At 38.8% G+C, this 14,585-nt stretch overlaps 1 protein-coding gene across 2 annotated transcripts in view; it reads left to right on the top strand.

Annotated features, from left to right (window-relative positions):
• The window catches only part of LOC125032115 (E3 ubiquitin-protein ligase rififylin-like), a 24,843-nt gene extending 12,293 nt beyond the window's left edge, over positions 1-12,550 (top strand). The window contains exons 2-6 of one of the 2 annotated variants that reach the window (XM_047623128.1): positions 2,902-3,095; positions 3,332-3,524; positions 3,750-4,570; positions 6,438-6,621; positions 7,322-12,550. In XM_047623128.1, coding sequence (XP_047479084.1) covers positions 2,937-3,095; positions 3,332-3,524; positions 3,750-4,570; positions 6,438-6,621; positions 7,322-7,497 — 1,533 coding nt within the window. In that variant the 5' untranslated portion in view covers positions 2,902-2,936 and the 3' untranslated portion in view covers positions 7,498-12,550. Of the gene's footprint in view, positions 1-2,901; positions 3,096-3,331; positions 3,525-3,749; positions 4,577-6,437; positions 6,622-7,321 lie in introns of both variants that reach the window. The other variant, XM_047623127.1, reaches the window with a different exon arrangement.
• The last annotated feature ends 2,035 nt before the right edge of the window (positions 12,551-14,585 follow it).

The following is a 14,585-nucleotide window of genomic DNA, read 5'->3' as shown; positions in this document are numbered from 1 at the left end:
ATTAATAGGCGAGTCTACGGCAATTTTGTGGCGACCTTTCGGGTTCTGAAGCCAGGGAAGGTGCATTGGGTTGGGAGGGGGAGGGGAAAGGGGAGAAGGGAAGGGGAAGGAAGGAGGGAAAAGGGGCAGAGGGAGAATAGGAGGAATAAGGAGGAAGGGTATGGGGGAGGAAGGACGGAACGAGAGGGAGGAGGGTAGGGAAACAGACAGGGAGGAAGTAAGGAAACAAGGAAGGAAGGAAGGAAGGAAGGAAGGAGATTGAAGGGGAAACAGAAAAGCGTCCAGTCAGTCATTTTATGCCTGGAAGGAAAGTCAAAAAAAAGAAAAAAAAAAGAAAGCATTGGAGAAGAGAGAAAAATATAATGCATGAGACAGACAGGCACAGATACTTAGCGAAAAAAAAACAACATATTTCGGCCTTATTCCTCGTCAAAAAGTGACCAGATTTAGATGAAATGAATTATTAGTGTGACCCAATTGCGATTTGCCTTTTTTACTCTCTCTCTTTGAAATACAAAACAACAACAACAAACTCGCGGTCGCTGAACCACAGTGTAAACAAAAGAACTTTAAAAAATGAGGAGAATTATTGGGGGTCTCTCGTCGTCACGCATTCCACGCCGGCCCCGTCGCGGGACTTCCTTGCTTGAGTTGTTTTTGTGCCCCCTCTGCCTGCGAAAGGGGGGGAGGAGGAGGAGGAGGAGGAGGAGGAGGAGGAGGAGGAGGAGGAGGAGGAGGAGGAGGAGGAGGAGGAGGAGGAGGAGGAGGAGGAGGAGTGAAGGACGGGGGAATAAAGAAAGGGATGCAGGAAGGAAGGTTTGGATTTGCTTATCTTTGCAAAGATATGCAAATCCTAACAAGATAGGAAAGAGAATAATAGGTTGAAAAAGAAAGAGAACGAGGAAATGGAAAGATGGAAAGGGAAAAATGGAGAGAGAGAGACAGAGATAGAGACAGAGATAGAGATAGAGATAGAGATAGAGATAGAGATAGAGATAGAGAGAGTGACTGACTGTGCACAAACAGGAATATAAAGTTGAGATTATTCGGCCGAATTTTTTTGGCTCCGTCTGCAACTCGCTGAGACGTTGGACGGATTTCCATGTTTGCTTATTTTAAGTTTATTGTTTTTAATGACTTCTTGCCATTATCATCTTTAATCAACATCTTAATGACTATTAGTCTTCAGTAACCGCGAGGAAATCAAACAGAATACACTCTCAAACGCCCACAAGTTTTCACCTTGCATGGTGATAAAACACAGTTTCCAAGCAAGCAAATTTAGTCCACATTCGCACTTCCAGCTGTGAAAATAACTCCTTATTCATCACGTGACATTTGTTACCCTCTTCGCCACAGCGCCGCCTTGCGTGTCCGGCCTGAGTGTGCTTTCTGCCCCGGAGTTGAAAGTGGGGTGATGGGTAAGGGGGCGATGGGTCAGGGGGCGATGGGTAAGGGGGCGACGGGCGAGGGGGCGACGGGTGAGGAGAGGGCGACGGGTGGGGAGGGATGGGGGGCGACGGGTGAGGGGGGATGGGGGGCGACGGGTGAGGGGGGGACGGGTGAGAGGGGGATGGGTGAGGGGGCGATTTATGTTTATCCATTTATCTTCATCTCCCATTCACCCACTCGCTGACTCACCAATTCCCTTGTAAGCTCACTCACTCATTCACTCATTCACTTATTCACTTGCATTCACACAGAATTAAGGCTAATTCCCCCCCCAAAAAAAAACTTTGATAAGAATTTATGTTTATTTGTTTGAATGTGTGTGTTTGTTTGTTTGTTTGGGAGTGTTTGCTTACTTGGGCGTAAGTAATTGCTTGAATTTGATTATAGTTGTTTGTCCATCTCCGTATTGCTCTTTGCGTATCTATATTTGTTTATATTTGTGTTTGTACTCATGTTGTATTTGTTAGTTTTGTGTGTCTATGTGCGCATCTGTTTGTTTTTATGTGTGTATATGTTTTGTTTTTGTGTGCATATGTGTGTATTTGTTTGTGTATGAGTTTGTGTGTATTTTATCCGAAGGCAGTTGCGCGACCCGTGAGGGAGGCCCCCCCCCCCCCCCCCGCGTGCCCAGGGGTTCGTTGCACGCAGCGGGGTCGGGGCAGCGCTCGGCCGCCTGGGGCACGGGCAGGGGTGGCGGGGGGTAGCTTCAGTAAATAGATGGATGGATGTTTCTAATTATATATATACGTATGGTACACATACGGACACACGCATACGCACAGACACATACGCACAGACACATACGCACAGACACATACGCACAGACACATACGCACAGACACATACGCACAGACACATAGAGACACACTTAAGCCCACAACTAAACAAACTAACAAATGCACACTCACTCATTCACTCACATGCACGCATGCACACACACACGCACGCATGCACACACACGCACGCATGCACACACACGCACGCATGCACACACACGCACGCATGCACACACACGCACGCATGCACACACACGCACGCATGCACACACACGCACGCATGCACACACACGCACGCATGCACACACACGCACGCATGCACACACACGCACGCATGCACACACACGCACGCATGCACACACACGCACGCATGCACACACACGCACGCATGCACACACACGCACGCATGCACACACACGCACGCATGCACACACACGCACGCATGCACACACACGCACGCATGCACACACACGCACGCATGCACACACACGCACGCATGCACACACACGCACGCATGCACACACACACACACACACACACACACACACACACACACACACACACACATACACGCATGCACAAACACATTCACACAAATGAAAAAAAATCGGGGGGGGGGGGATGCAGGTAGAGGGTAAAGAGGCACACATTAATGCATCTGTTGATGTTCCAGGTGGTATGTTGTGGTGAGCAAGCAGTGACCGAGTGATGCTGGGGGGAGGGGGCAGCTGCGGTGGGCCAGTTTCATGGTGGTGCAGCGAAGTGTGGAGGTGCTCCCCTAAAGTGGCCCCGGACATTGCATCATCAAGCGCAGAGATGGCCAACTGTGACCAGTGCAGCGTCAAGTTTTCACTTCTGAAGAGACGGGTGAGGATTTTGCTCCAGAGCTTTCTTTTTCTCTCTTTCGATCTTCCTTTCTCTCCCCCCCCCCTCCCTTTCTCCCTCATTAACAATTTTTCCTTATACTGAATTTTTTTCCCCCAGAGATTTCCCATATAGATCCAAGTAATTATTAGAAATATCAGTTATTGATTTTAAAAATAAGGTAAATTAGCGAATCTTATGATTATTGCCTGTGATTAATTCTTCATCATGGTTTTCAGAGAACCTGTGCAAATTGCCACCTTGTCTTTTGTAGCTCTTGCATAAAGACAGGCATTGGAGGGACGAGAAAATGCAACAAATGTATAGTGTTATCACAATGGCCTCTTGACATCTCTGAGGTTGGAGCCTTGCGTGTCAAGGACCTGAGACAGTACCTCCAGGCACAGCATATCAACAGTACAACATGTACAGGTTCGTATTTGTGCGTCTTTCAGCTTTCTGAAGAGTATGGAGTAAGAGTATCTGTTTTATTTTTGTTTTGCTTATTTGTTCTTTCTTTCTTCTTTTATTGGAAGATCTTTACAAATATGTGGTATTTTGAGTGTATAATGTAGCCTGTGTTATCTGTTAATTTATTTTTATTATTATTTTATGTTTTATCTGTGGCTGACTATTATTTTTCAAATGGTTTGACAGAGAAGCGAGAGTTGATTGAGCTGGTGACACGCCACATTTGCAGTCAGCGGCGGATGTCAGATAGTGCGAGACAAAATACAGGTGCTGGGAGTGGGAGCATTTTCTCAAGCACACCGCGACCGCCAGTGTTTAAACCTCCCTCTTCCAATATTATGAGGGATGATGGCATTAGGGTGCGGCCAAGCAGCACACTAAACAGTGACAGTTTGGGCAGCATACGAGTTAGGCCATTAGACAGCATAAGAGTGAGGCCAAGTCGCTCACTCTCTCCCGATTCTAGTGAATATGATCCAGAGATGGATTTGGGCATCAGGGTCTTCGCGTCGGATAGCCAGGCAGGCCAGCAGGAACGTGTGAGCAGCACATCACCCATCAGCATGGAGGGCTGTTCAGAGAGCACGGAGGACAAGTGCTCGCAGTGCCCCAGCGAAGACTGTACAGCCTCCTCTTGTAGCTTAGACTCCTGTCCCAACAGAGCATCTAGTCAACCCATGCCGTGCACCTTGCATAATGATTCCTCAGGGCAAGACAGCATTGAGGACATAAGTGCCACAAATGACCTGCAGTTACCCGACTCCACCAGCATGCTGGAGGAGATCCCAGGAACAGGTGAAATTGCTCAAGATAACACTACCACAGCGCTGGAGGCAGAGGTTTCGGAGCAAGGAGTCGATACTTCAGAGGCACCAGCAGTGGAGACCCCACCCGAGGCCTCTGCACCTCAGTTAGAGGATGACGCACCCATTACCACTACCATGTCCTCTTCGTCAGCCTCCTCCTCTACTCCTTCCACGGCTTCATCCCCAGAACCTTCAAAACCTGTAAGCGTGCGTATTTTTGCTCTTGTATGGTATTTTACATTGTAAGGGGCTGATTATGTTTTGGATATAGGTGTGTTTACTCCTTGTACACTATCCTTACCAACAACAAAGCCATTGATGATTAAGACTTCATAGGCCTAAAAAAATCTTTCTATGGCAGAGGAACTTCATATGGTTGAATCCCTTGAAATGCTCCATTACACAATGAGCCTCCTCTCAGGGTAAAGAAAGAAGCCAATAAAAATCATTTAAAGGACCGATGGCACAGTAGAGAATAGTGGATTATTAATGAACAGATACCCTTGGTAACAGAGCTTTGTTGATGTAAAGTTAGCTGAAGTCAACAGTTTCAGTAGCAGGGACAGTTGGTGGGAATTTCTTTTCTTTTCTTTTCTTTTCTTTTCTTTTTTTTTATTAATGTTTTTGTGGAAATACTAGTGAAGATTGTAATAATACTTTCCCAGAATATAAGATAGAAGTCAGTTGTTGCTGTAGTCGTTGAAAGTATTTCATGTTGAAATAGCTGTGGATATGGAATTTGCTTCCAGTTCAGAGAAGAATCAGGAAATTTTTAAGGTTCGTTAGGGAACTTGTTACTTTTTTCACTTGGCCTAATCTAGTGACATCTAAGAAGCCTTATATCAGCATTGCCACCAGTGCCACATAGAACACTGGCTGGGGGAGCAACAGGTCTCAAAGGATGCGTTATCTTAGATTCTGATGCAGATTTAGCATGTCGGCAATGAGTAATCACTATCTGCTCTAATTCAATTCAGATGAATTCATTGACACTGGTAGTAATGTATACATACATAATTATGGTTGTACATAAATGGCTTCAAAAGTACTTAGTCACCAAAGCCTCCCTGTTCTCACCTGTTTACTTATTCTATGAATTTTTAGAAAAAAGTTTTTTTTTTATTAGTAGTAGTATTGTAGATAATATAATAATGATAATGACAATTATAATTGTAACCTAAATAATGATAATGATTATAATAGATTTTTTTCTGAAAATTCAAGAGTGGTTTAAACAGGCGATGTCAGGTGTTGTAAACAAAATGATGGAAAACTTCAGGGGACATGGCAATTACCTGTGTCATTGGCTAAAAAAAAAAGTTGTATCTCTTTAATCTACAAATCAAAATCTACATTGTGAAACTTGAAAATATCACAAATATTTTCCAGCATCCTGTGGAAATTTTTAGAGGTTTCCATGCATCTTACTCATGTTTGCTTAGAATGGAGGATGCCATTCCCATAGGAAGAAGAGATTGGGATACTTTCATGGGAGTAGATATCAAGCAACTGACATTGTAATGAACATAGATGAAATTTAACATGTGCTTGAAGTATTCAGTAGACCAGAAAAATATGAAGTTGCTCATAACATCTGCTAAAAGAAAAGAAAGAAGGAAAAAGGGAAAAAGAAATGTATATAAACTCTACAGAATATGTAGCATCAAGCAGTATTATCCCAAAGTTAAGTGCACATAACCAACCTTATGGTGTTAGTTTTTCTGTTTGTATTTATGGTAAAAAGAATTGAATTTCTGAAACAAAATCAATAAAGAAAATACTCTATGAAGTTGTTTCTTAAGCATTTGTTTTTGTCATGATGAAGAGCAGGTTGTGTTATACAATTATTCAGACTTGTATTGATCCATTTTAACTAATTTCACACTTGCCTTGATAAAGTTTTTTTCATATAAAGTTTCACTATTACTAAAAAGACTAAAGAATCAAGGTCAAAGTTGAGCTTCATGTATAGTTATTTCCATCTTTGCTAAAACACACTAAGATAAGAAGGAACCTAATACATAATTGCAAAGAAGATGCTAAGATAAATTCCCTCTCATCTGCTCAGCTCCCCAACAAAGTTGTCGCGCTGGCAGACCTGAAGTCAGAGGAGGACATCCGTCGTCTTAGCGTCCGCCAGTGCAAAGAGCTTCTGGCCCTGCACCGGGTCAACTACTCAGGGATCACGGAGAAGTCGGAGCTGTTGAACAAGATTGACATGCTCTGGAAGGATTACCAGAATGCACGGCAAGGTGAGAGAGAGGAAGGCCCTGGCTTTCTGGTTTTTGGACCTTCTTTCTTTCTTTCTTTCTTTTTCTTTCTTTTTCTTTCTTTCTTTCTTTCTTTCTTTCTTTCTTTCTTTCTCTATTCCTTCCTTTCTTCCTTCCTTTCTTCCTTTCTTCCTTTCTTCCTTCCTTCCTTCCTTCCTTCCTTCCTTCCTTCCTTCCTTCCTTCCTTCCTTCCTTCCTTCCTTCCTTCCTTCCTTCCTTCCTTCCTTCCTTCCTGTTGTTTGGTATTCTGATCAGGCCAAACTTTTTGTGTTATGGTTCAGCCAGAGTTAAGAAATAAACATGATGCATTAACAGTATACAATGAGATCCTTGATAGTTATTATGTATCACTTTGCAATATCCTTATTTCATCCTCATTTGCCCATTCTTTTCTTGTGAAAAAATTTATGCATCATTATCTTGCAAATTACAAGGCAGTTACTGCTTAATGTATTCATGTATTACATTATCAAGTAAATTATATAAAAGATAAATTTGGTTGCCTTCCAATGGCAAGTCACAGATATATAATCATAAGATAAAACAGCCACAATAAGAACTTATATTATATCTATTTACACATATTTCTTATTTTGTATTTAAGCTCAGCATGTTTTCTTGTGGCAAATAAATGTATTGATTTGAGAGCAATTTCTGAACATAATCCCACTTTACTTTCCAGATGTTGAGGGTTTGCCAGAGGAACTGTTGTGTAAGATCTGCATGGATAGCACGATAGACTGTGTCTTTTTAGAGTGTGGACACATGATTGCATGTACACAGTGTGGGAAGCAGATGGCGGAGTGTCCAGTGTGCCGCCAATATGTGGTGCGTGTTGTACGTACTTTCCGAGCTTAAGGCAACCGGCATTTATTAGCAAAACCACTCCTTGGGGCCTTAGTTGATAGATAAGTGGAGTTTTTTTTTTTTTTTTCTAGATCCAATAGAATTAAAACTTCAATTAATTAAGAATATCTGGATAAGATTTTTTTTTTTCTTGTTTTTTTCTTTTCTTTTCTTTTTACTTTTTTTCTTTCTTACCCCCATTTACAAGAACTTCCACCAGGATGTTTGACATTAATTGAATTTATGAGTGTGCAGGTATTACTCTGTGCTGGCAAAGATATACCTGAATTAGGTCTAGGAAACTTTATTCCATGTACAACTTGCATATACAGTATACATTGAAGCATAAGATTTACATTTCCTTGATTGTTTTACAGGTCATTTATTTATTATAGGGATAGAAGCAGAGGCTAAAGCATTTATTACAATTGTTTTTATGTACTTGTAGATACAGTGAAATGCATTCACAACAAAAAGTCAGTACATTGAGTGCTTGTTAAAGGTATGGTTACATTTTTCATTAAAATCAGTGGAAATGGAGTTACTATGAATACCTGGACTCGGATGAAGCCATCTTTAGTTAAGCTCTTTTGCATTAACAAACTTTTAGGAGAAATTGAAAATTAGGAGCAATTAAAAGGAGGGAATGGTTGATGAAATTAGCAGAAAAAGAAAGTCACAATGGCGAGGAAAGAATAATAATGGTAATAAAGATATTACTGCTGAGGAAAACAAAAATAATGGTAATCTTAACAAAATGACGATAAAATTGATCATAGGAGCAGCAGATGAACAAATTCACATATAAAGGAAGTTATTACTTAATTTATATCCAGCTAAAAGTTAAGTGATATATATATAATATTTAAGATTAAAGGTAAAGATTAATGTAGTCTGTAATTTAACTTAACAGCTTATTTCCATCTTGGTTGCCAGATCCATAAGCTTGATTTTGTGGATGAAAGTTGAAATATAACTGCAATTTATTGATTGATTTTTATGTCCAGTGTAGCTGCAACTTTGACATGATATTAATGGTTCAAGTTAAGAAGTTGTGTTGCAGGTATAGTGATTGGTAAGAATGGTTTCTTCTTCTTCTTCTTCTTCTTCTTCTTCTTCTTCTTCTTCGTCTTCTTCCTTACTTTCACAATTTTCATTCATCCCTCTCGCTGTTCTCTCTCTCTCTCTCCTTGTTTTCTTGTCTCTAATTCTTTGGGAAGTAGTTTGTTTATTTTTCTCTGTCCAATTTGTTGTAGAGAAATTATTGTAAAAAGTTAAAAAACATGAGTCACTTTCCAACTGTTTTTTGCTAGTCTTGTCAAAGTTTTTCAGGTGGTGAAAAAGGAAGTTATTTGCTATCATGACTCGTAAAATATTTCTCTCCATCCTCTAAATATAGTAAATCCCTCGATTCATAAAGATTTCACTCTATACTCATATATCTTTCTCTTTTTCCAAACTAAACTATTTACTCATCCAAGGTCTGTGTTGGATTCCAGCCTTGTCTAAGATGAAAGTAAGAGCAACTAGTTTTTACAACACTAAGAAGTCTTGATGCTTACGGTTTTTCAACATTTGTTTCTTGTGGTTCTCAAAAAGAAATTTCATAGAGATAATACTCTCTTCAACTACACAATACAGTCAATACTCATATGCCATTGTTAGTGTCTTCTAGAGGTAGGTATGAGATTGCCCAAAACTACATCATCATATTTTTTTATGGTTGAGACATAAGAGGTGTGGGAATTGGTGTGATCCTTTATTTTCCTTTCCCTTTTATTTTCCCTCTTCCTTTTCCTCCTTATTTTCTTTCTTCCTTCTCCCTTTCATTTTCCTTCTTTTTCTTCTTCGGCTTTCCTTTATGAGGGAGTCACACCATACTTCCAGTGGTCGGTCAATAAGGCCGTTGGTTTCCCCCCGTCAAAGTCCAAACTCTAGCCTTTCCTCTTTTGTGTCTTCTGAGGTTTGGATCCTTATGTTGTTGGTTGTTTTGGCATAATATTTGTATTGGGTTTAGGGAGGGGGGGGGGGATCATATACAGAATATTGATAAAAGTTTTTTTTTTTTATGTTGTTGGTTATTGATTGATTGAAGGAGGAATTTGTAAGAGAAAAGATTGAATAAATTGAGAAAAACTTGATTCACTGTATATTTTTTACTATTACTATTACTGTTACATACTAGCTGTATCTTTACCGGTGCTTGATGTTCAACAGCTTCCAGTAAATAGGAAAGCCAAAGTATATGGAGCTTGTAAATTTTTGTGAGTCCTGGTGATTCTAAAGGCTTGTACTATCCTATTTTACTACACTTGGTCAGAGCTTAGTCGGCTTCTTAGTGCGAGGGCAACAAGTGCAAGCCCAACGAAGGCATGGAGGCTGATCTTTGAAGTACACGACTTGGTGCAGTGAGGCAGTGGCACTCCAGTTTGTGTTTGCACACTATTTATTATGATGTTTATGGTCTTATTTTGTATTATTTTTATGTCATTGGTGGTAATAATTATTATCATATTAATAACTATTCAGAATGTATCTGTAAATGTGTATCACAAGCAAGTGCAGTCTGCTTTATATTAATTATTATAAGTCAAGTAGTTTTTAAAATCTGGCTTGTTATAGTTACTCTTATCTGCTTGTTCTGAAGAAGAAAAAAGAAACAAGTATGAGGGAGAAAGAAGTATTATATTAAGCACAATTTATACATAATGAAGTATTTACATGTCCATGTTGTCATCTATAGTTGAGTATAAGCAAATTCTGAAGTCGCAAAAAGAAAAAAATCACAACAAAGATTACAAGAATTCTTCTTTTAGTGACCTTGTGAGAAGTGGATTAACTTTGAAAAAATAACGGATGACTGCAGATGTCTCTTCTCCATTTTTCATATTTTGCACATGTTAAGTGAGATGGTAAGATCTCGAATAATGAGGAGGCCAGATTTCTATGTGTGCTTGTGAAAAATTGTACAGGTTAAGAATAGTACAAGTATTCAGTGGTGATGATCATTTTTTTTTTTTTTCTTTCTTTCATTCTTTTTTTTTCTTTTTCTTCTTTTCTTTTTTCTTTTTTCTTTCTACCTTAGAGATTGATCATGACTATGTTTTCTTCACTATGTATGTTATATGAAATACACAAGGTTAACCAGGAAATAACGGATATAATAAAAGGGCAGGGAGAAAAAGGCATCCAAAGCATTATGGTCATTACTTTTCTGTTCTGTTCTACTGGATATATTGTGCAATGATTATTGCTTTGTCTTGTATGTGGTACATTTATAACTCTGTGGGTGTTATAGTCAAGTATTATGTGTTGTGATATTTTATCCCAAAGACTGAAGTGCACCTCAGTGTTGTAAAAGGAGGCACGGGGATTCTGTTCAAATTGCTTCGCCACTTTATGCTGCGGATATGAGAGAAGAAATTGGATTTTGATGATGACTTTGAATATTCTCACCGTTGAAGTTTTTATGGGCAGAGCTCTGGGTGCTTTGTTCAGAAAAGAGGCTAAGAAAATTTTATACAGTGACTTTATCATTTTGTCATAATGTATTGGTACATTATATTATATTGTTATTATTATATTTTTTCATAGGTATTGATTATATATTATGGAAGTAATTGTTCATGGAATTATAATATCCTCTGCTTGCATGGACTCAGCACTTTAGTTAATTAACTTGTATTTGTCACAGTTGTATCAGAAAGAAAAAATATAATAGTTTATATGTCATAAAGTGTCCCAGTATTATGGGATTTTATACTTTGAAGAATATTAAATATCAGATCCAAATGCAAGTGTTCATTCTTCCTCCCTTAGAAAGGATAATGCATGAATGAAATGAATAACACTGATGAAATTGAAAAGGGAAGAACACTTATTAGCTGTATTTCAGACCACTTTATTTACACAACAAAGACCATAGAGAAATGAATTGCTCCATTGAATTTGTTATAGCATATGAGAGTTGCAATGAACAAAATGTCAACAGCTACAAAGTTATATACTTATTAGTTCAGTCATATAAATTTTTTATGCCTTCATAAAGAAATACCTTTATTTTTATTTTATATGCAAATGGTACAACAGAAGATTTTGATGAATCATGTTTAAGTTTGGTATACTGTATTATTTTTTAAAAATTATATTATGCTTATTGCATTTTTTTTTCTTTATGCTTAAAATATGCATGATCCTTAAAACTTCAAGAATAAAAGACTCATGTATTGTATATTACATAAAATACTGAAGAGTCAAGAAACTGATTTCATGACACTTTTGCTGCATGACAGAAAAGGATACAATATTAATTTTATTTTTTTCCCTCTGTTTTCTTGACGTCCATTTCTATATTCCTATATTCACTAAACATTTGCTAATGGAATTTATGTACAGGAAATGTATTACCAAACTTGTATCACTTTAAATCCCTCCACTGGTATTTAGAAATAATGAATATAACATGACTACTGATTACAGCTATTGTAATAGATATATGTACAGGTTTCTTCTTGTAATTTCAGTATAGTATCCTTATAGAACTGTAGACTCCCAGCATTCTTTAACTTGTTTGGTATGATTAACATTGTCAAAATTGTATGCTTTGTCTTTCAGCTGTTGATAATTGAAAACTTTTTGATATATAGGTGTCAAGCCATGTAGATGCCTTTGATATTTATTCTTATATAAACAAGTACAGTATTTGTTATTATAGTTTTTCCCATTTTACATATATAAGTTAAGTTTTAAGTCATTAAGTATATTATTGGTAGTATGAACTGGCTACATGTAAAGTTTACATCATTCAGATCATATATTCCCAGCCTGATTATTTTTACCAAGTATTAGCACTCCTGTTCACTCCTGTTCATAGGATCGCCATTTTGCAGTTTGTAAAATTATGCTACATAGTGGCGGTTTCATGGGAAGACTGTTTTAGATTCCGTATAATTTTCTTATAAATAAATTTCCATGGTCTATATTCCATATTTCTTTAACACAAATACATTTTTAAGTCATGACTTTGTCTGTGTTGCAATTATTTTGAATAAATTATGTCCATTCATTCCTCTTGAAAACATTTTACTTCTATCCAATTGTACCTTCTTTTAACAGCCTTATTTGTTGTTAAAAAAAAAAAAAAAAAAAAAAAAAAAATATATATATATATATATATATATATATATATATATATATATATATATATATATATATATATATATATCTGTTCTGAAAAAGCTTCTGAATTACTTCTTTTTGGAATGGTAATCAAACTTTTCACTCTTATCCCCCCACACAAAATATGCAAACTATTTGAATCTGATAAGGAATTACTATATATTACTTTCATATGGACTAAAAGGTCTTTGAGCACACATGTTGATAAGAATTATGCAGAGTGATAAGTTGAATTGGAATATTTTTTGTATGATGTTCATTTCCACTAGAAACATTTCCATAAAAAGCATAAATAGTTTCTAGAAAATTAGTAGCATGAATAATGTTACTAAACTATTGATGGTTCTAATGCAGCAAACAAAGTGCATTACAATCCCTGCAAAGTAAACTGAAGGAATGCTATTGGGTTAATGGTTAATGATTAATGGTTTAGAGCAAAATAAATGTGCTAGACATCTAAGGTCATGTAGCACTAATGGAAGGGTGGTTAAGCTAGTAGTTGCTATGTCAACTATCTAGTTAATATTGAAAAGGTTAAAGATGGGTAAAAGAGTTGATGAGTGAATGCGTCAAAGTAAGGGGAATTATATCAAGTGAATGGCCCCCCCCAATCCCTTGCCCATTGTTGTTGAGGGGGAGCTCAGGAGGCGGAGACTGAGACCCAATGATGGGAAACTCCCCAACCTTGGGACTCGACCCTTGACTCAACTAATTTTGCATGGTCTTTTTTCCATGCAAAAAAGACCCTGAGAGGTGGACTGTTTTTTTCTCTCCAACATACCCCAGGCTTCCCATGGCCAATAATGAAGATGTAATGAGGCTTGCCCCTTCATCAAATAGTCCCAATAATTCAAACTCTCCTGATTCCCAGACCCCAGGCTCTCCGAACACTACAACTGCAACTACTACCCCCTCCTCAATGACTACTAGTACAGTATCCACCCTAATCAACACTCAACCCCCAGGAGACATTTCTACTCTGCCAACATGCTCAACTTTAACACCTCTACCCCCACAACTGTCATCAACTACCCCATCCTCCCTTATTACTACCTTACAGCCTTATTGTCCACCTCTCCATAACACTACCCCCCTCAACACTACTTCCTCCTCCACACGCCCCCGTCCTTCTACTACCCCCATCTCAACAAAAATCTTAAATACTCCATTTAGCCCAGCCAAATGGGACCGATTTTTAGTGATCCCTCCCACAGCTCCCAACTCTAACAACACCCTTCTCTTCCAGCAATGTCTCCAAAAACAAGTCAGCAAAGTCTCTTTCCGTAGTCGACCCGACCGTTTCCGTCTCGTCACAGTAACATCTGAAAACCAAGCTATAGAATTATCAAATCTAACTGATCTATATGGTAACCCCATCCCTGCAGAATCTCATCCAACCCTCAATACTTGCACCGGAACTGTTTCTATCTCCCCAGCAAATTGCCCAATCTATGACAAAGATTGGTCAGATTGTGGAGAATACTTACTCGCCTGTTTCACGGACTACGATGCGACATCAGTACAATGCTACTCCATTCCTCCCAGAGGTCATCGTAAGAAACCCACTAACATTGCCAAAATTACATAGGTGGAGAATCCCTCCCTGTCCGACCATACCAACCTCCTCCTCGTCAGTGCCAAAATTGTTAGCGTTTAGGACATCCTGCCAAACATTGTCGTTTCACAGCCAGATGCCCACTTTGTGCCCAACCTGGCCATACCCGAACAAACTGCTCTGCACAATCACGCACATGTGCCAACTGTGGCAGCCCCCATAATGTATTTTATTGATGCTGCCCCACCTACAAATTTGAGTCTGAGGTAGCAACTCTCATATTCAGACTTGGACTCACTCTACGTGAAGCCAGACAGGGAGCACGTCGACGAGGCTTTTCTCTTACTCCCTACTCCAGTAATGTCAC

This window comes from Penaeus chinensis, chromosome 14 (assembly GCF_019202785.1).
Source record: "Penaeus chinensis breed Huanghai No. 1 chromosome 14, ASM1920278v2, whole genome shotgun sequence".
In the NCBI taxonomy this organism is placed as follows: domain Eukaryota; kingdom Metazoa; phylum Arthropoda; class Malacostraca; order Decapoda; family Penaeidae; genus Penaeus; species Penaeus chinensis.
This window is presented reverse-complemented; position numbering and strand designations above follow the sequence as displayed.